Raw genomic sequence first — 22349 nt, 5'->3', positions numbered from 1 at the left:
GTTTAGGCCACTTGGGAAGTTCACCAAACACCCACATCTTCCAGGCTCTGCTTTAGAAAATAACCATGAGTGACACTGATGAATTCATCATCATCTGAAGATGCTTCAAGCCCAGCATCTAGAAATCTTGACTGTTTTACTTAGGCCGTAGAAACTAGGTTTATAGTCTACTCTAACCACTAATCTTTGTTTTCTATTTCTTTATTCTAATTTATGTTCTTTTCCTCTTTTGTGTATCTCTTACCTAGCAGTTCCTAACCCAAATCTTCTCTCCAAGTCAATCAACCTAGATTCCTTTTTGTGTGAAACTTCTAAGGAAGTTACAGATGGGACAAATGTGGGGAGACACTCAGACCCCCAGAGTCAGTATAAAGATTATATTAAATGGAAACATTTGCACTAAAGAAGACGCAGAGAGAAGTCTCATCTGAACTTCCTTTATGTGACTAAACTGGAGCCTCCAGAAAATATGGCTTCTATTAAGCCCCTCCAAAAGGAGTTCTTGTGAATTCAGCTGCCTTGGAGAAAGGCTGCCCATTTCCATTAGCATCAAAACACCCAAAAGAACTTTCTCTATCTTCCCCTTCAAGCCTCCTCACAAATGCCCCTCACACTCTAGAAATTTGGCATATAAACTTTATCTATGGTTATTGAAAAAAGCTTCCCATCAATGAGTACTTCTGAGTGCCAATGTAAATAAACTTTGTCTCTCCTCTTGTTAATAACAAGTCAGTTCTGTCAATTAGTCCTGTCTGTCTCTTTGTGACCCCATGGACTGCAGCATCCCAGGCTTCCCTATCCATTACCAACTCCCAAAACTTGCTCAAACTCATGTCCATCAAGTCAATGATGCCATCCAACCATCTTATCCTCTATCGTCCCCTTCTCCCCCGACCTTCAATCTTTCCCAGTATTGGTGTATTTTCCAATGAGTTAATTCCTCCATCAGGTGGCCAAAGTGCAGCTTCAGCTTCAGCATCAGTCCTTCCAATGAATATTCAGGACTGATTTCCTTTATGATTGACTGGTTTGATCTCCTTGCAGTCCAATGGACTCTCGAGAGTCTTCTCCAACACCACAGTTCAAAAGCATCAGTTCTTTGGCACTCAGCTTTCCTTATATTTCAACTTTCACATCCATACATGACCACTGGAAAAACCATAGCTGTGACTAGATGGACCTTTGTTGGCAAAGTAGTGTCTCTGCTTTTTAATATGCTGTCTAGGTTTGTCATAGCTTTTATTCCAAGGAGCAAGTGTCTTTTAATGTCATGGCTGCACTACCATCTGCAGTGATTTTGAAGCCCAAGAAAATAAAGTCTGTTACCATTTCCATTGTTTCCCAATCTTTTTGCCATAAAGTGATGAGGCCAGATGCCATGATCTTAGTTTATTGAATGTTGATTTTTAAGCCAGCTTTTTCACTTCCCTCTTTCACTTTCATCGAGAGGCTCTTCAGTTCCTCTTCACTTTCTACCGTAAGGGTGGTGTCATTTGCATATCTGATATTATTGATATTTCTCCTGGCAATCTTGATTCCAGCTTGTGCTTCATCCAGTCTAGCATTTCACATGATGTACTCTGCATATAAGTTAAATAAACAGGCTGACAACACACAGCTTTGACTTACTCCTTTCCCAATTTGGAACCAGTCTGTTGTTCCACGTCTAGTTCTAACTGTTGCTTCTTGACCAGCATACAGATTTCTCACGAGGCAGGTAAGGTGGTCTGGTATTCCCATCTCTTTGAATTTTCCATTGTTTGTTGTGAACCACATAGTCAAAGGCTTTGGCATAGTCAATGAAGCAGAAGTAGATGTTTTTCTGGAACTCTCTTGCTTTTTGTATGATCCAGTGGATGTTGGCAATTTGATCTCTGGTTCCTCCGCCTTTTCTAAATCCAGTTTGAACGTCTGGAAATTCTTTTTAATATGTCTCTTGCCAATTACATGCAGGCTCCCAACTGCTGGAGCCAAGTTGGAAAAGGAAAAGTTTTCCTCCCAATATAATCATTTCCTCTTATTTTTCAGAATTCGTGGGATTCCAGGCAAGAATAATGGAGTGGGTTGCCATTTCCTTCTTCAGGCGATTTTCCTGACCCAGGGATCAAACCCGCGTCTCCTGCCTTGGCAGGCATTCTTTACCACTAGCGCCGCCTGGAAGCTCTTTTCAGAATCATATCACACTAATTCTTTACTATTCCAAAGGAAACAATAATTGAAAACATATCAACACAGTCAAAGAATGCCAGGAAATGGGGAATTTCCATTATGCAAAAATCTGATTTTATATATAAGTCAGTAGGTGGCACCAAAGAAGAAAGAAGTGTATCTTGATAAATGCACAGAATGCTCTGACTCCTGGAAATCTAATAAAACCTACTCTCTAGAAGCTATGTGTTATGTTTTGTTCTTAAAATTCTTATTTAAACTGAAAACTGCCTCAAGATTTCATTGAAAGCAAACCCAAAAATCACAAATAAAAATAAAACTTAGAAAATACCTTGAAATAAATTTCATGTATTACTGGCAGAAACTGATTCTAGATATCCATCTTGCTGGGTTAGACATGAATGATAGTATGAAGTCTTAGCAGCTGTGCATCTGAAACCTGTGATCCAATAAGGCAGAAGCAAGAGAACAAGCAAAGAGAAATTTGTCCTAGAGCCAGAAGAAAAGGAGCATTTGGGCAATTCCTTTCTGAGTCAGCTGGTAAAGAATCCACCGACAATGCGGGAGACCTGGGTTCGATCCCTGGGTTGGGAGGATCCCCTGGAGAAGGGCCTGGAAAATTCCATGGACTGTATAGTCCATGAGATCACAAACAGTTGGACATGATTGAGCAACTTTGACTTTCACCTTAAATCTTTTGGGCATTCCACATGAGAGGTCAGGGACCATTCATCCCTAGATATACATGTGAAACCACAGAAACTGCTCCTAGTCAAATGTTAGCCTTTCCCAAAACCAGAAAAAGGCTGAGCTCTAACAACCTCATGGAAAAGCTTTTTTTATTTCTTGTTTCTTAGTTAAAATATTCAGCGATGTCAGGAAAGAATAGTCCCTTAAATTTTTTAAAGATATGTCACACATTCATCTTGCCATTCTTCCCCATCTCAAACTAACATCAAAACAGCATATCAGCTAAAATGTAGTAACTAAACTCATTTAGCTCTATTGACTAAATTAAAGAGAGGTATTCCTCTTCTACAGACACTGATAACACTAGTATGTAAGGTAGTGTCAGCAGCCAGGGTAGGGCTCCAGGAAAGAACCAGGCATGGTTTCCTTGACAGAAGAGAAGCCACTTTCACCTAAGCCATTTTGTGATCTAAGCGTGTTCGCAATGCTTGCCCTTGAACAGGTCTCAGTAATCAACAATTTTAAGGACAGTAATAAAGGAAAATCAGTCAAGAAACAATAGTCTAGCAATAAAAGAGTCCTAGTTCCTCCTCAAGGAATCTACCTCACACTTTTGAGTTCTGCAGGAAGCAAGGTCCCCACCCAGGTGGAGGATGGTGATGATATGCTGAGACTCCCGACTGGTCAGAAGAAATGATGGTGTTGACTTTTTCTGACCCTCTTGACTTTAATCAACTAAAGCTTAGACTCTGTCCATCTTTGCCCCAGTTCTATGCTGAATTCTCCTCTGCTCAAGCCCCTTCATGAATATGCATGTATGCTTAGCCTAAAAGGTCTCCAATTTTGCTGTTGAGAGATACTGCCTTGGAAAGATCCCTGGTGTTCTCCTTACTTGCTGCAAGTATTAAGAAATCCTTCTTTCTCCTGATCTTTGCCTTGTTGTATCTTTTAGCTCAACACCCACTGAGAGGTAAACCCAGGTTTTCAGTAACAACAGTGCTTCTCCCCAAGTCCTCCTCTCCAACAAGTCCAAGCTGTAGGTCTTGATGAAAAAGATGTGTATTTTATAGCAGGGCAAGAAAATTTTAAACATAAAAATTCTTCTCTGCCCATTTAGGCCTCCTCCTTCCCCTTTAGTACATGTTATGCAATTGCATTAACCAGACCTCCTTAGGAGATAACGTTCCTTCTAATCACATCAAGCATCACAACTGCTTGGGAAATAACTTTTCTTCTTATCTTGTAAGAGGCCATAATGACCTGTGACCCACTCAGTTCAGTTCAGTTCAGTCGCTCAGTCGTGTCTGACTCTTTGCAACCCCATCAACAGCAGCACTACTCACTTAGTATGTGTAGATCTGGATTGTGTTAACCGTCAATAATATATCACTTGACATAAAACCCTTTGTCTCAAAATTTTACATATCTGTGCTTTGGCCTCCAAAGGGCAGAACAATCCTCAGAGCTTTCTGAAAGACTATCTCTTGGGTTATAATCCTCAGGTTGGCTCAAATAATATTTCCCCTTTCTTTTTTTTTTAAACTTTTCATTTTTTTATTGGGGTATAGCTAATTAACAATGTTGTTAATTTAGTTAGTTAGATCGTTTCAGGTGACCAGCAAAGGGACTCATTCATACATAGACACGTATCCATTCTCCCCTCCATTTCTTTCCTAGATAAATTATTGATTAATTTTTTTTTTTTTTTAATTGACAGCCTCCACTTACCCGGGCAAATTCCATTGGTTTGGGAAGAAGGCACATGACCATGACATCAAAGCGAACATCACATACTGTCTTCAACCACTTGGTGACAAACTGAGGCTTCAGCTTTTCAACCAAACTTCCAACTTCATCGTCCATCATATAGGCTGTGGAGTGGAACCACTGGAACACCATGGCCACGAGCCTGGCCAAGCTTTCCGTAGGCGTGTTCTCACTGGGTGTGCAGAGGCTCACCTGGAAATAGATTAGATTCTCCTTCAGCCTCAGTACATAATATATTTGTTTAAAGACAAAAAAAAAAAAAAAGATGTCCCTGATAATCCATTTGAAATAGGCAGCCCTAAATAAATGATGGAGGACCACTTATCCTGGAAACTGTGCTCTTCTCTACAGAGAGACGAACTGCAACAACTTCCCCTCAAGACTGCACCTCCCAATAAGCTTTTTCACCTAAAAGAAATCAATTACATATTCTGTACCAGGTAAATACTTTTTAAAAGTTAAGTCTACAAAGTGAAATTTCATAAATCTTCAGTGCAAAAATAATCTCTATATATTTCAGTTCCAAAATGATCAGATTCACCAAAAATTTTCTAGCAGTAGTAATTCTGAAACCTTAGAGCACCACCCCTCAGTTCACCACATTATAGACTTTTCCAAACTGTTCACCATTTATTCATTAATCTTTTATTAAGCACTGAAGTAGGGTTCAGGAATATAAAAAATAAATAACATTATCTTTGCCTCAATGAGTTCATAATAGTAGTCAGTTTGTCATTAGATAATAAGTTCTAGGAGCGAGACATGCAAAATCAATAACTAAACTCAAATTTGATAAAGCAAAACAAAGCAAAAAAATATATGAAAGCATAAAAGAGATGTATCACTAAGGAGATTTAATCTATTTCTCCAATGGGCAAAAACAAAAGTCTGCTTCTCTGCAGAACTGTCAACTTCAGCATTCTTGGAACTTTGCATCTATATGTTTGATCTTTCTTGAGTGAATACTTCAGTTGACTCAGTCAATAGAAGTCAAATTCCCTGTGCTGGTTTGGCAATAATTTTTCTGGCTGTGTTACAGACTTGCCATAAATACACAAAAAGATCCACAGTAACTGAACTTGCAAACAAAATATTACATCAGTGGGAGGTGAATGATCTATAAATTATATTGAATCCAATATTTCACAATATACTCTAGCAACTTACCCACTTGTTTCTTGTCAAAATGTGCATTTCCAACAGTTTAGAATCTGGCACAAAAGGTTCTGACACCTGGCTATTTATCAGAATAAACAAGGGATCTTTTTAAAAAGTTCCCGGGATTCTGGGATGGAATCTGGGCAAAGACATTTTTTGAAAGCCTTCATGGGTAAATCCAATGTGCAGTCACTGTCCTAGAGTATAGACTTCCTATGCTAAGGTTGGCTTCTCAGAGGGCGCAGTGGAAAAGAATCTGCCTGCCAGTGCAGGAGACGCAAGAGACGTGGGGTTCGATCCCTGACTCGGGAAGATTCCCTGGAGGAGGAAACAGTAATCCACTCCAGTATTCTTGCCAGGAAAATTCTACGGATAGAGGAAACTGGTGGGCGACAGTCCCTGGGGGACATGACTGAGCACACACACTGATGGTGGTGAATGCGAAGGTTAATTTTTCACCGTTTACTATTTACTTCCCTAAAAAGAACAGAAGAAACTCATCACCAGGGCAATGTTGGAATAAAACATAAGATGTTAGAAATTAATTAACTTCTTTTCTTACTAAGAACCATATTCCAAATTGACTGAGTAGCCGCTGGTCGTGCTTATCATCATCCTTATTGTCAAAGTCAGCATTATCCAGGGAATGGTGCGAAGAGGAGAGGCCCAGCTGCCGCCGGCGATTCAGCTCATGTTCCCGCTGCTCAGCATGGAACTCAGCTTCTTTCAACAAGCTGCGGAAGAGGAGAAATTTCAGATAAGACTACCCAAAAGCACACTCAAGATAACGACCCTATTCAGAGCAATTACTTCACAAGTTTTCAAGCATCACTCATTTCTCCTTTAAATTGGAAGGAACCTCATGTCCTTGTTATTTTCTACTCCATCCCCATCTCAGAGATCTATAAACTGAGGCACAAAGAGACTACTTCCTCCAATCAATAAGAATCAACCAGAACTGATGCCTTCTGGCTTTAAGTTCAACAATCATCCCACTAGAAGCCAATGCTTCTCCTATATCTAATAAGAAGCTATGAAAGAAAAAAGTGAAAGCGAAAGTCACTCCATCACACCAGATTCTTGGCAACCCAATGGACTATACAGTCCACAGAATTCTCCAGGCCAGAATACTGGAGTGAGTAGCCTTTTCCTTCTCCAGGGGATCTTCCCAATCCAGGGATCGAACCCAGGTCTCCTGCATTGCAGGTGGATTCTTGACCAGCTGAGCCACAAGGGAAGTCCCATATGAAGCTACGTGGACATCAAATGCATGATCAAGGACAGTCTGAGGAACTGATACTCAAATGGAAAAACATTTAATAGAATTCAAAGACCTGACAGTGAACAAAAAAGATTCCTTTTTCAATTTTCTAAGAAGATGACAATTTTAAAAAATAATACACAGTGTTGGCAAGGGTGTAGCAAAAACTATCATGATGTATGAAATTCACATACACTCTTTGAAAATCAGATTGGTAATGTATCAAGTGTCCTTAAAATATTCATACCCTTTGACCCAGTCCACCACATCTGGTCATCTACCCTAAACAAATAAAAAATACAGGACTGGCACTATACACAAAAATAACAGTAAAAATAATGGAAGAAATTGAAGTGTCTAATGGTGGAGGAAAATAATCTAGTGTACCCACTAAAAATGATAAATGTGGAAACTACACAATGTGGAGAGGAGCTAATGGTATAATGTTATGTCAAAAAGAATGTGGATACACTGTGATTGCAATTATATAAGTAAAATAAGCATTTGAATAAAACTAGAACATATGCAAAAAAAAAAACTGATGATGATGACAGGAGTATGGTTGTTTTTTTCTCTTTCCAAACTTTCTGCATTGTTTTATTTAGCAAACATTTATTGCACTTCCACATGTGTTGGCCACTGGGATAAGAGAAACAGAAGACTTAGTCCTTATCTTTAAAACATACATTCTAATATTGTTTCTTTATCTTTAAAAATCTTGTCTCAGTGAATAGTATACAAAAAGAGAACAAGTCTAGAGTTATCACTTGTAAAGCTCCCTTTTTTTCATGTGATAGAAAAAGCCAGCTGCCTGCAGGATCTGGTCCATCTTACTCCACAGCCTTCTGGTTTACTCCAATACCAAATTATCTAGAGTTCTCCCATCCTTCGCTGCTGCAGTCAAGCCTGGGACACCTCTCTCCCACCCCTTCCTTCCCTCTGACAGGCATCTCCTCTCCATTCCCTGAGAGTCCCATCTCTGTGTTGTCACTGTGCTTACCACTTTGGCTGGCAAATTCGTGCTTCTATTTTTATAGACCGCCCCCCCCCCATGGGTAACTTGAAGGCAGAGACCATATTTCACTTTCTTCTGTCTTCCAGTGCCTACCACATGCCTGGCACATAACTGGCATTCCATAAAAATATTTGTTGAATGAGTGAATTAAAACATCATCACTGCAACATTGTAGAAAGTGAGCTGTCTGGCTGAGGGCTCTTGGAGTTGAATTAAATGTACACATCTCAATGGGGAAATGGTGGCTCAGAGAGAAGGCAGAGTTTTCAGGGAAAGCTACTAACAACCCTGTTACCTAATCACGGCCTCCACGGCACAGACAAGCTCCTCAGCGCCACATTCCCGGGTGTTGATGGGTGGAGGGGAGGTTTGATAGAGATGGGTCTCTGAGGCGGCCCCCACTTCGTTACTGTGGTGATTTGAGTGGCATCTTTTGCAGTACCGAACAGGCCTGTTTCCGTGACGACCACAGCATCCTGCTGAAAAGCAGGTGACCACAGCTCTTCTAACATGGGAACTGCAGTTCTAGAAGGAGAAGAGTGAAATCAATTAAAATTCACCACTGAGGTAAACTGGGCTAATAATTGGAACAAACAGAAATTTCTAGGGCCACTAGAAGAGGCAGGATTTTCCTGAGGTGTCACTAGTTTCCAAAATGCAGCTCATCTCTAACCAGTTAGATTTCAGTCATAGTTAACAATTAAGGTGAGAAGTGGTTTCTATTTGTGTTGAGTAGTAGAAACTCTCTAAATATGAATGAAACTGTGTTAAAAAGTCCTCTATAAAGTGACCTCAGCTATCTGGCATGGGGTGTGGGGGGCTTCCTAGATTATTTCAAGTTAGTGTTTCAACAGTTTTCAGCAGAAATATGAAAAAAAAATGGAAACTGTGGTCCAGAGAAAGCATAGCACAGCACATCAGGGTAGGAAACAAACAATTTTAAACCCTAAAATAAACTTTCAAAATTATTTTATCCATCTCCTAAAGACCACATTTCTATTGCAGCTCATCTGTCCTTGATGCATTCAAGGACAGGTAGGGAGCTGTGCTGTGCTCAGCTGATGGCCCAGGTATATTTCTTGCTGCCCATCCCCGCCAGCGCTCTTTCTATCAAGACCTAAAGAATATGTCAGTTGATAACATGGGGACATCAAAGCACAGTAATAACCATTCATAGATGCAGCTGTTGAACATCAGCTACAGAAAAAGAATCAACAGATGAAGTGTGAAAAATGGTGCAGTGAAAAAGAGAGATCCAGAGTTCAGGGGAGTTTATTATCAGAGCTGCCCTGACAAGAAGCAGAGGGGCAAGGCAGCACCCACGCCCACATCAAGTAACTTGAGGAGCAATCAGGAAATATCCCTGACCTCTCCATAAAAGTGTGCCCAAGCCTGTTAGAGATGCCAACACCACATACTCAACAGCTCGTGTCAGAAAGCATTTCACCCTTTTGATAGAGCTTATTAAGCTGGAAAACACTGAAAAAGAATATGATTATATGTATATGTATAACTGAATCACTTGGGTGTCCACATGAAACTAACAGAACATTGTAAATCAACTATTATCCAATAACATTATTTTTAAAATATGGAACCAGAGAAATAATACCCTAAGCCATTATGAACTCAGGGCTTGGAGAAGATTGGAGAACCTTCCATGACAGATATCTTGGGGAAACAGAAGAAAGAAGAAAGCAAGCACAAAACCTACATCCAGACATTGACCATGTGTTGAATTGCTTATCGGGAAAATCATTTCAAAGTAAGGCTTGTTTCACTTCGATTTTAGCACAAGGCTTTGGATATAAGTGCTGGGAAATCTCATTTTCTGAACAGGACTCAGGTCAATAAATCATAAAAACAAGTTTAAATTTTTATGATCTTTTTTCCCTTTTATTAATGTTTTTTAAATTATTTGTTAAAATACAATGTTTTTCTTCTGCACCGAGGCCTACGTCTTCTTCAATATCCAAGTCAGTCCTGACTTCTCCAAGTGAGGTATATTTCTTGCTTTGTGCTCTTTCTTTCCCTTTCACATACTAAGTTTCACTCTGGAAGCACATGAATCCTTACCAGTTTGGGACTTCTCCAAACCAAACCACATCACTAGCAACATGGTTTATGTCAGAGCACACTGTTAGTGTTTATTTCTTCCTTTTGATTGTAATTAGTCTTTGTTCCTCTGGGATCCCCACTGTTACATAAACAACGGAATGTGGATATGGGCTTAGTGTGGAGAAAGAAATGGCAACCCACTCCAGTATTCTTGCCTGGAAAATCCCATGAACAAAAGAGCCTGGAGGGCTACAGTCCTTGGGGTCACAAAGAATCAGACATGACTGAGCAACTAACAGACAGAACAGATGGGTTTAGTGGGTAGTTATTAGCTATAATGAAGTCCTAAGGCCTACAATCTCCTATCCTATTTCCTGGTCACAAATTATTTACATTCTTTCCACATGCAAATTCCTGGCGGGAGGTTCAAGGTGGTCTCATTAAATGAAGTCCGGTGGTGGCTGGGGCTCTTTGGGTTTGGTTCCTCAGATAGGCTTCCATGTGCCTTGAACCTAAATGGGCTGTGCCAGCTGGAACTGAGAAAACACGGCTGAGTAACACTCATATGACTCCCAAGGCAATTTCTCAAAAGACATGCTGCTTCTGAAAAGACATCTTGCGGTCTGAGAAAGTTCTCTCTTCAGAAGCTTCCTCATCAGGATACTCTTCTCAGGATTGGGTCATGGCCCAGGCATATGGAGAGGCAGTAAGTCTCTACTCAACAGGGCTGGCTAAGCCCAGCCTTCAGGTCACCCCATCCCAGAGCCCTAACATATGATCTAGATGCCACTAGATAATTTCAGCCCCTAGCTATTCAAGTCTCCCCAGTGCGTGCATGCATGTCAGTCACTAAGTCGTGTCTCACTCTTTGTGACCCCATGGAATGTAGTCCACCAGGCTCCTCTGTCCATGGGAATTCCCCAGGCAAGAATACTGGAGTGGGTTGCCATTTCCTCCTTCAGGAGACCTTCCAAACCACGTCTCCTGCGTTGGCAGGTGGATTTTTTACCAATGAGCCACCTGGGAGGCTATTAGTTTTCCCAGATGAGGCCCCAAATATCATCAAGCAGAGATAGGCTGTGGACTGTGCCCTGCCCAAATCCCTGACCCTCAGAATCTAAAAGCATAATTAAACAGTTGCTGCTTCATGCTGCTACATTTTGAGTGATTCCTTAGGTAGTATCTGGATATACTGCATACATTAGTATCTGGAATATAAACTGAAAGTCAGCCTAACCTGCTTTATCACCACATGCCATCAATTCTAAATAATATCAGTGATAAAATACTTTGCCCCTAAATAACCTTTGGTTGGTCAAAGTTCTAAACAATTGCTATGGTTCCTACTAAGTTTTTTCAATTTTTTTTTTTTTTTAGTTGAAGTGAGAGTTGGACAATAAAGAAGGCCGAACACCAAAGAATCGATGCTTTTGAGCTGTGGTGTTGGAGAAGACTCTTGAGAGTCCCTTGGACTGCAAGGAGATCAAACCAGTCAATCCTAAAGGAAACAAATCTTGAATATTCATTAGAAGGACTAATGCTGAAGCTGAAGCTCCAATACTTCGGCCACCTGATGCAAAGAGTCAACTCACTGGAAAAGACCCTGATGCTGGGAAAGACAGAAGGCAAGAGGAGAAGGGGATGACAAAGGATGAGGTGGTTGGATGGCATCACTGAGTTTGAGCAAGCTCCAGGAAATGGTGAAGGACAGGGAAGCCTGGCATGCTGCAGTCCATGGGGTCGCGAAGAGTCGGACACAACTGAACGACTGGACAACAACAATAGTCGATTTACAACCTTGTGTTAATTTTTCTACAGCACCTACTAAGTTTAAATAGGGCTTTGCAGGTGGCTAGAATCTGCCTGCAATGTGGGAAACCCGGGATAATATATTTCCAAGCCACAGACAGTCCTCAACCCTGTGAACTCAGCTACATGCATTCATCTCAAAAGTAAACCAGAGAGATTTCTCTTGAGTTCAGATTCAGCTGGGTATGTTTTCATACGTTCACTCAAACCACGCTGTTTCACTGCTTGGAATTTTTTTTCATAATTTTATTTATTTATTGGCTACACTGGGTCTTCGTTGCTTTGTGCAGGCTTTCTCTAGTTGCAGTGTGTGGGCTTCTCATTGTAGGGGCTTCTCCTGTTAAGAAGCTTCAGTACTTGTAGCATGTGGGCTCAGTAAATATGGTACACGGACTTAGTTGCTCCATGGCATGTGGAATCTTCCCAGACCAGGGATCAAACCCATGTTCCCTGCATTGGCAGGTGCATTCTTATCCACTGCACCACCAGAGAAATCCTCACTGCTTAGAATTTTAAACAAAAATAAATAATTCCAAGTGGTGTCATAGAATAACAAAAAATGAAATTAAGAAAAGTCTGTCTCTTGATGCTTATTTGACATAATCTTTTTTTTACTGTAATATAGTTGATTTACAATGTATTTGATACAATCTTGACATTTATTTCAAACCTACAGTTCAATGTAGAAATATCTAGTACTGAAAGAGGTAAAGACACAAGCTTTGCCCAAAGCAAGCTTGAAACATTAGGATCTATTATGAACCAAATAAAAGTTCTCAAAATGAACTTTCATATAAAATACACTTATTAAAGAATAAGTAATAAAATGTGCTAATTTTAAGCTTTTACCAAAAATAATTTTGTCACATAAATGAGGAGAGTGTTAAAAAATGATCCATTGTGGGTGTCAAATATGTTAGGTATACCACCAGAGCAAGGATATGTCAATTTAGAAAATAAAACTGTTTCTCATCCTAGTCTCTCCAGCTTGTAAAAGATCCTCAAAGTAGTAAATAGCCTCAGGATAAAATGAAATCAAAAGTATGGTGAATGACTATGATCCTTTGTTAAGACTTCCGAAAGATATAAGTGATGCCCAGTTGAGCGTCTCTGCTAGAACATAGCTTCTAATAATGTTAAGGGCAGACTGAAATGCCCACAATATAAAAGGGACTGTCTCCAAAAGAATTACAGATGTGGCTTTGAGGGCACTGAACTCCAATGAGATTCAAAGAAAATACGCAAACTTTGCAAGAAAGGCAAACGAGTAAAAGCACCACCAGCAGACTAAAAGGGACGCACAGTGTGACACAAGAAGAGGTCTATGGACCTCATTTCTGCACGCAGGAGGCAGGCTGAGAGAGTTACTCAGCAACATGGGCTCTTTCTTATTGAAAAGTAAACATGTCTTAGAGAGTGGAGGCAAGATCCCAGGACAAAAATGAATTAGGAAACTACTCCCAGGAAGCAAAATCAGACCTTAATCAAGGCACATTTGCTATCCCTGGAGACAGAAGAACCGCGGACGTGTTCATGGCTGGAGTTGCTATAGACCGCTGCTGCTGCTGCTGCTGCGTCGCTTCAGTCGTGTCCGACTCTGTGCGACCCCATAGACGGCAGCCCACCAGGCTCCCCCGTCCCTGGGATTCTCCAGGCAAGAACACTGGAGTGGGGTGCCATGTCCTTCTCCAATGCATGAAAGTGAAAAGTGAAAGTGAAGTCGCTCAGTCGTGTCCAACTCTAGTGACCCCATGGACGGCAGCCTACCAGGCTCCTCCATCCATGGGATTTTCCAGGCAAGAGTACTGGAGTGGGTGCCAGTGCCTTCTCCGTGCTATAGACTAGTGACAGCTATCTGCTTGCTCTTCCTCTTTTTGAACAGAGGTCTACTGCTGTCATCCTATCCCTTCTCACCATTTTGTGTTGGGTATGTAGAGGGCACATAACTTGCTTTTTAATTCACCAGTCTCTGAAGGGTTTCATCAGTGAGCAGACCAGATGCAGATCACCAGACAATGGACTTTAAGCCTGAAGCCATAAGTGGGTTAGACTTCTGCAGGTCTCGTAAGGTGGGAAGAATATTTGTCATACAGAAAGAATGTAAGTAATTATGTCCAGAAGGTGAATTGTGGTAGATTAAATATGGTCACAAAATTCCTGCTGCTCCTTCTCTAAAAGAGGAGGAGTCTATTTGCCCACTTGTTTAAACTGGGCTGTGCTTTGGACTTGCTTTGATCAATGGAATGCAGCAGAGGTGATGCTGTGCTACCACTGAGCTTCAGTCTCAAAAGTCCTTGCAGCCTCCTCTCTTTCTCAGAACACTCATACCTTGAGAACAAATCCAGCCTAGCCTCCTGGAAGATGAGACACCTAATGGAAAGAGAGAGGGCCAGACACCCTAGTCATCCCAACCATTCCAGCCATCCCAGTTGAGGCTCTAGACATTGAGTAAAGTCATCTGGGACCAGTCAGTTGCCAGCAAACCCACTAACTGACTGCAAATACCTGAGTGAGCCTAGAGGAGTTTATCAAGAGAACTATCTAGGTGAGCATAGGAAGGGCTGCTGATCCACAAAATTGTGATCAAATAAATGTTTGCTGTTATAAGTTAATACATTTTAGGATAGTTTATTACATGGCAATAGAAAACTGAAACAGCCCTCCAAAGGTATCCACTCATAATCAACTCCTAAAACGTTTAAATGACATGTACATGGTCTCATATCTAGATGGGAAGACAGCTGACCAGAATCCAAGTATCTCAATCAACCAGTCCAGAGTTCTTTGTATGACATCGTACTACCTTCTCTTGTATTTCTCAAACAACTAGAACAAGAAAAGAAGATGGAAATAGTTCAGGGAAAGTGTCATGAACAGTGGCTATTTGAAGGAAGAATCTTTAAGTAGAGATATCATTCACCTCACATATAAATATGTATTTTCCATATATATTTGGTCTGGTTATGTTTTTGACACACAAGTGTTGGACCACTTGCACTCCACTTCCAAACAATAAAGATTTTTTAGCAAACAAGATCATCATTTACCAAAATTAAGTTGCATTGTCACTCATTTTTGTATTCAGGTTTCTACCCCAGAGTTACACATATGCTTTTATTTCATATTATTTTTCAGAAACACTGTGCATATGATGGGTAAGCAAAAGCAGAAATGGAAATAGAGGCCATCGAGACATAGCAATCTTGCATGCTGAATAATTTCCTTTCCCCCTTCACAAATACAGTGACATGTACATACTGGAAAACCATGGTGCAGAAATGAGACAGATGTCAATGAATGAATTTACATACAAACACTGCAAATCATGCCGCACCACACAGATGGTTTGCTCTTACCTTCTTCTGACATATAGCAGATATTTCAGCTGTAAGGGGAAGGTACACAAAATATCAACAAAAAACGAGAGCCCATTTTAAATAAGGGCAGCCACGAAAAGGAGTAAAAACAAGCTTAGTAACACAACCTCCAGATTTGGCCAAAACACCTTTCTCCTTTGTCTCATGAATTGTCATCTACTCATTCTTAATGAGATTTAAAATACCTGTGTGCTGCAAATACTTTACCTATTCCTAGAAATAATTCAACCTTCTCAGATATGACTTAGAATTCAGATCAAATAATTTTAATCTCACCCAGTCATTTGACAGAGAACAAAATTGACGGTTAGAGGAGTTCTTCAGGATCATACAAGCTATCAATGGTAGAGACCAATCAATCCAGAAATGTCTCTGGATTCCCTTCTACTGCTCTTCCATTATGCTATGACACTGAGTTGACGTGATATACTTAGAGTTTCGCCATGGAGATGATTTGCTATATCAGAACTACAGAAAAAAACTTAGTAACTTAAATGAATTAGACCCAAACTCTCAACTAACATCAGTCCTTAACTAGTGCAAAACCAGCTGCAGGCTTATTAAGAGAAAACATCTTTCAAACCCATGGATAGGTCAGTTGGAGTAAGGCTGTCAAACTACCTTAGTACTTCAGGATTAAGTTTAATAAATGGATAAAACTCTTTGTGGTAGGCATACCAATTATCTCCAAGAAAATTAGTGGTTGATAAAACTTGAAAATAATTTTTCTAAGAATCTGTTAACATTTCCCCTGAAATAGTAAGTGCTCAAAAAATAAATTAAACCATTGTTAATAGTCTATATCACAACTTACTAACAAAATCAAAAGTAAATGTCTCCCAAACTCCATCTGGAAATTATGAATTAGTGAATGTCAAATCAATGAGATTAACAACTCAGTTTTTAAAATAGATTTTGTTTAATTAATGGTTATTTAATAGTTTGATATCCTGGCATTTATCTTAAGCTGAGGTTAGTGGGTCATCTCTCTGGATAAATAATGAAAAGTTATTATCAATTTTCTTCAACAGATGAATATCATCTGGAGATGACCAGAATTCAGCAACATATCTATACAGTAAGTCCCCTACATACAAGCACGTTTCAGACTGAGAGTGCATTTGTAAGTCCAATTTGTTCATCATGTGCAACAAAGTTAGCCAAGGTACCTAACTAACACAATCAGCTATATATACCACTGCTTTTATGCTTGCTTCCAGACATTCTGGGCTTGAAATAAAGATGCTGTACTACTGTACTCTATACAATACAGTACCTACAATGAAGTGCACAAAAATACAATCACCTGTGGAGGATGCATGCACCCCAGACATTCCAGACATGTGAACCAACTTATGAGATCGGACATGCGAACACATGTTTGCATCTCTGAAAGTTCACATCTGGAAGGGTTGTATGTAGGGGACTTAACTGTATTTAAAATGTAATTTAGAACCTGACTATGGGTTTTACCTCAAAGCACTGGAAGTTCACTTGCAAGGTAGCCTAATTTAAGAGGGGAAAAGTTACCTTTACCTATGTAAACCCAAATCTTTTTACAGATATTCTTATATAATTTTTTAAATATCTCTTTGAAGGATATAGAGCTGAAATTATTAATCCATTTTATAAATGCAGAGCATTCATTAAATAATTTATTTCTTAAGGTTGAGATAATCTAATATTGAGTTAAACTATAAGGAAATGGTGTATAATTATCATCAAGCAAAGTAGTTTAAAAAAAAAACAAACCTGAATTTAGTTAACATAAGGTGTTTACACGTAAATTCTTTCTTGTAAGTTCTTCTATTATCTACCTCTGAATTATAGATCAAGTTCCTCCTGTGTGCCTGATCTATGCTCAGTCTGCCCCCAGCTTTTTCCACCTTTCATCTTTCCTCTGCTTTCCTGAGTATTTTTCCTGGTCATTTCAGCCTGCAGTTAGGTGACTGGAATATCTGCCTCCCCATACACAGAGAAATGTTCTTTGACCTGCCAGCTTGCCAGCATAGCTTTCAGAACTCTAACAAACTGCAAGCATTACAATCTCATCTTTTCACTGAGAAGGGCCAGATGTATTTATTTATCCCCATTTTACTGAAGGAGAAACTGACACTCATGATGATTGAATGATTTTCCCTAAAAACACAGAGCTAGTAACAGTGGCAGAAGAAAGACCCATTATTCAATGCTCTTCTCACTGATGTTCTTTATTCTCTTTCTGACCTGGCACAGCAAGCATATCCTTGGCAACACCTGTTACATACACAGAAAATCCCTTAAGACAGAATTCAGCTTTGGTCATACAGAATCCCAATTCCAACACCTACCCTTAATTTTGGTAGAAGTGATACTTCTTCCCTTAATATTCATGTGTGGGTATATTACAATCAAGACATTGATACAAGACTTCATATAAATGAATATTCATAGCAAATAATACTTTGGTTGCTGTCTTTGTAAAGTAAAAACAGTACAAAAGGAGACAAATCACCTGTACCATCTGTCACAATTACTTATTATTCATCCTTCCTGAAAACCATACCTTGCGGCAGAAGAACATCAATCAGCCATTCACTGTGGTCCCTATAAAGAACAACAAAATCCATTTTTGAGCCTTTCTGCAATGTTACCCTTCCACATGAATGCTTATAAGCTGCATGGTATTGTTAAAACACTTCTAATAGAAAGGACATGTAATTAAGAGCACTATCCTAATAAACTTTTTAAATGTTTAATGCACTCCAGTTAAATTTTAAATTATAGGCATTTCATCATATTCAGTTATCTTTAAATGATATTCTCCAGATGCTAATTAAGTCAGCCAAAATACAGCATGATTTGTAGAAAGCTGAGTGTGATTCTGTGAAGCTAACAAGCACAGAAAAACCATATGAATTTTATGTCACATTTGAAAACCACAGCTTTCTTTTCTTTTTCACTGTGGCCTTTTTAACAGGGTCATTTGAAACTTGGAGGTGTTTATTAAGTAGAATTGCTGTCTTTTGTCACATGGAGAGAAATACTGAAACATTTCAAAGCTGACGTCTTTTCAAATGAAAGTTTGCTATATATTAAATATTTGACAAGCTAACCTTTAAAAAACAGAGAGGCTAATGGGAAATGAGGGTAACATAATCAATATAAGACTAAGTGATTATTCTTCTCAGCATCGCCCTATTAGATTGCCTTTTCTTGCACCTACCCTGCAATCCGCTGGCTGCATTCTTCACAGAGATACAACGGGGGTGGTTTATCACCCAAAGCTACAGACAAGGAGGGGTCTATACACATCTGAAACACAGGAAAAGACAGAATGAACTCTCTTGCCCTGTTTATCACGTCCCCTGTATCAAGGACAAAAATGTTTCAATAACAGATTTTCGAAAGCAAAGCAGAATAAACATTTTTTAGTAAAACCCATTCAACCTAAAACTGTTTTTCCAATACGGCGATTTAAATGTGACTAGTGTGGTTTTTCATTTCTCTTGTTATTTGCAATGCAAGTAACAAGTAGTGTCAAGAAATCCACCCTCATTCTATAAAGATAAAAATATCATCTCATTTGGTGGCTGTTCAAATTGCTTCCGTATTACTCACACAGTAATTCCTTCTTTAATGTGGTAAACACAGTAATCTCTCTTTGGGAAAAGGAAAATGCATTATTAAGATGTAAAATCATAACTTAGCAAAATGCTGGCAGTAGAGAATTTCGCTTCTCAATAGACCTCATTCAGAAACCTTAGCATTAAATCTAACATCGAGTGATTCCCTTTTCTTACTCGGGAATCTAAAATCTAGATATCCAACTTTCACTTTCAGGTGGTGGCGTTTTTTTGGGGTTTTTTTTGAAAACCCATAGAAACCACATATGATCTGTAGTTTGTTTAAGTGTGCAGTATTCTGTTCAATTATTTATGGCTGTTTTCATTAGCCTAAGTACAAAGATGAAAAATGTTAAGTGATCACTAGGATATTTCAAATACTTGGATGTTTTGAATCAAATGGACAAAATAGTTGATGACTAACTGGATTTTGTACTTTGCATCGGTCTAAATGTTTATGACTTACCAAAGAAATTTTGAATTCTGTTCCTGCCCTTCAAGAAATAATCAATCCATGCTATAGCTAAGTATGTAGTTAACATGCCTAGGACACAAATTCTTCTAAAAGTTCACTCTGCCTTTTCTTTAGTTTTTGTTGCTTTTTTTTTTTTTTACTGATTTGAAGGGACAAGTGAACTGAACTTAGGGGTTTCAATGGTTGAGGAAGCAAGAGTTAGAATTTCTAAATTTAAATAATTATACCATGAAAATCTGTAAATTATATATTCCCTGGTGCTAAAGGCCCAGTGTGAAAATTTTCCTTAGTAAGATTCATGCTTCCTTTGATGCAACGAATAACCACTTTTTGGCGAGTCAAATCAGGGACTGGCAAACTTTCTGCAAATGGCCAAAGGGTAAATATTTCAGGTTTTGTGGGTCATATATTCTCTGTCACAACTACTCAACCCTGCTGTTGCAGCATAAAAGCAGCCAGAGACAATGAATAAACAAATGAGCATAGCTGTGTTCCAATAAAACTTTATTTGCAAAAACAGGCAGCAGGCCAAATTTGGCTGAGAGCCATAAGCATAGCCATTGCTGACTCCTGTGTAAGGTAATTACCTGGGATCCAAATATTTCACAAGGTGATATTTCAAGTGGGACCAAGTAAAACCAAAAAGCAGAGTATGATATAATAGACTATATTTCCAACATACTTTCATTTTAGAATCTATCATAACTTTCGGCTCTTGTTCTTACTTTTTTGCAACCTATTGCAAAAAAAAATAGATAATATTTTTCTATTTGGCAAATTATTATGTAACCAGGCTTCCCTGGTTACCGGCTCAGCTGGTAAAGAATCCGCCTGCAATGTGAGAGATCTGGGTTTGATCCCTGGGTTGAGAATATCCCCTGGAGAAGAGAAAGGAAGATCCCCACTCCAGTATTCTGGCCTGGAGAATTCCATGGACTGTATAGTCCATGGGGTTACAAAGAGTCGGACATGACTGAACAACTTTCACTATTATGTGACCAAGCAGGACCTGATGGGGCCTTCCAGAGACAGACACTTCCCCCAAGCTTCTGCTGTAGCTCCTCTCTGAAGTTACCCAGATAACAGTATCTGATGAACACTTTATAGATACTAAAACCACCACCAAATGGAAGAAATTTATTTGATGATCATGAGTATGTAGCCCCAGACATACTGTGCCTAAGGACTGATAATGTTAACCCCTGTGACACCGCTGTGTTACCTCACCTTCAACCAGTCGGAGAACTGTGCTCGAGCTGACCACAGACCACCCTGAGACCACCTCCGGCTCCCTCACTTCACCTGGCCTTTGAAAATGCTTTGCTGTTTGAGCACTACCTGTCCCAGACTATTTGTACAGCACATTACAATAAATGCTGCACTTGCCTTCACCACAACCTGGTATCAGTAGTTTTACTTTACTGCATGCAGGTGGGGCAACCCAAGCTTAGGTAGGTAACAATTACTGCCTAGTGTTATGCCTCAGTATCAGTAGTTTTACTTTACTGCATGCAGGTGGGGCAACCCAAGCTTAGGTAGGTAACAATTACTGCCTAGTGTTATGCCTCTCTGTTATAGAGATACTGGGTTTTTTGTGAAGATAAATCCATTTTCCCCGAGGTTTTCCCATGCGCCCTATATGAACCTGTTCTTCAGTATAGTTAATTTACTGTCATTTCTACTGTGTCATTGATACTTCTGTTAGGTAAAGATATTTTTTCATTCCACTCCCCCCAAAAACTCCTAGGATGTTATAACTATAAATAGTTAATAGTGATTAGCTAGTTGACCTCTGACATGTTAAATGAATTAACATGACCCATAACTAGATTTGTGCCTAGTACTGTCAATCCCATTCTACTCTGAACAGATCAGTTTACAACCATATTAACATATTCATATCTGACTGATCTGTTACATTTTAAAATGGATATTTTCTGTCTATAAATATAATACATGCCCAAGGCAGAGGCTTCAGAAAAGGGAGACAAGGAAGGAAGAAAATCTAAACAGCTCATTAATCCTCCATCTCAATGCAGTCACTAGCAACATTTTAATGAGCATTATCAGTTGGTTTTGACTGTGAATGTGAATATAAAATCCTTATACCTAATTTTTAAGCTAAATAGGCATCATACTGTGTAATTTCATAATTTCCTTCTCATTTAACATTACTCTATAAGCATCTGAATTTGGGGTACCTTGATCTATTGTCCTATGCTCACGTCTCCATGTATTTGGGTAGTGCTCATATCATAAAGAAAGAGCAACCCTGAGCCAGACTTGTGGTAAAACCAGCCCCAGCACAGGAAGTGTCAGTAAGAATATTACTTCTCTGGGAAGTGTAGAGCAAAAATGCAAAAGGAAGTTCTTCAGGAAAACTGGGGTTGAGAAAGTAAACTTTTGGGGATGAGAAAAACTTCTTAGAACTAGATAGAGGTGGTGGTTGCATAATATTGTGAATGTGATAAATGCCACTGAACTGTTCACTTTAAAACAGTTAGTATTATGCTATGTGAATTTTACCCCCATTTAGAAAATGACAGAAGGTGGAATGGTTTGGCTTATTTTGGAGGACTGGCTATAGGGAGCAGCCTGTGAGAAAAGTGAAGCTGGTCCAGAGGAGAGGACTGGACTGTTTGCCTAGAAGAGAGGGAGAATTTCTAATTCATGATGATTTCTGTGGGAAGGAAGCCAAAAACCATTTCTAATCAGAATGCAGCCTGACATAAAATCAAGTAAAAATAACTGGAAAATTAGACAGATTTTCTGTTGGTGTCTGGGTAAATCAAAAGAGGGCATTGTGACTCAGGCAGAAAGAAGAAAAGACAGATATAGAACCACGGGAAGCGTGAAAGTCTCATCATTGTGAAGAATTAAGCTGAACTCTGTGAATAACATTCGAATTCACCTGCCTTTAGCTCAAAATGTCCTCACACCAGAAAGTACCTGTGAACCCCAAACG

At 39.4% G+C, this 22349-nt stretch overlaps 1 protein-coding gene across 1 annotated transcript in view; it reads right to left on the bottom strand.

Moving 5' to 3' along the window:
* The window catches only part of UNC79 (unc-79 homolog, NALCN channel complex subunit), a 280737-nt gene that overhangs the window by 146407 nt on the left and 111981 nt on the right, over nucleotides 1–22349 (bottom strand). The window contains exons 9-14 of the mRNA XM_055555941.1: nucleotides 18510–18598; nucleotides 17850–17890; nucleotides 15284–15312; nucleotides 8356–8585; nucleotides 6347–6518; nucleotides 4588–4818 (exon numbers count right to left, since the gene is read on the bottom strand). Coding sequence (XP_055411916.1) covers nucleotides 4588–4818; nucleotides 6347–6518; nucleotides 8356–8585; nucleotides 15284–15312; nucleotides 17850–17890; nucleotides 18510–18598 — 792 coding nt within the window. The remainder of the gene's footprint in view (nucleotides 1–4587; nucleotides 4819–6346; nucleotides 6519–8355; nucleotides 8586–15283; nucleotides 15313–17849; nucleotides 17891–18509; nucleotides 18599–22349) is intronic.

This window comes from Bubalus kerabau, chromosome 19, assembly GCF_029407905.1.
Source record: "Bubalus kerabau isolate K-KA32 ecotype Philippines breed swamp buffalo chromosome 19, PCC_UOA_SB_1v2, whole genome shotgun sequence".
Classification (NCBI taxonomy): domain Eukaryota; kingdom Metazoa; phylum Chordata; class Mammalia; order Artiodactyla; family Bovidae; genus Bubalus; species Bubalus kerabau.
This window is presented reverse-complemented; position numbering and strand designations above follow the sequence as displayed.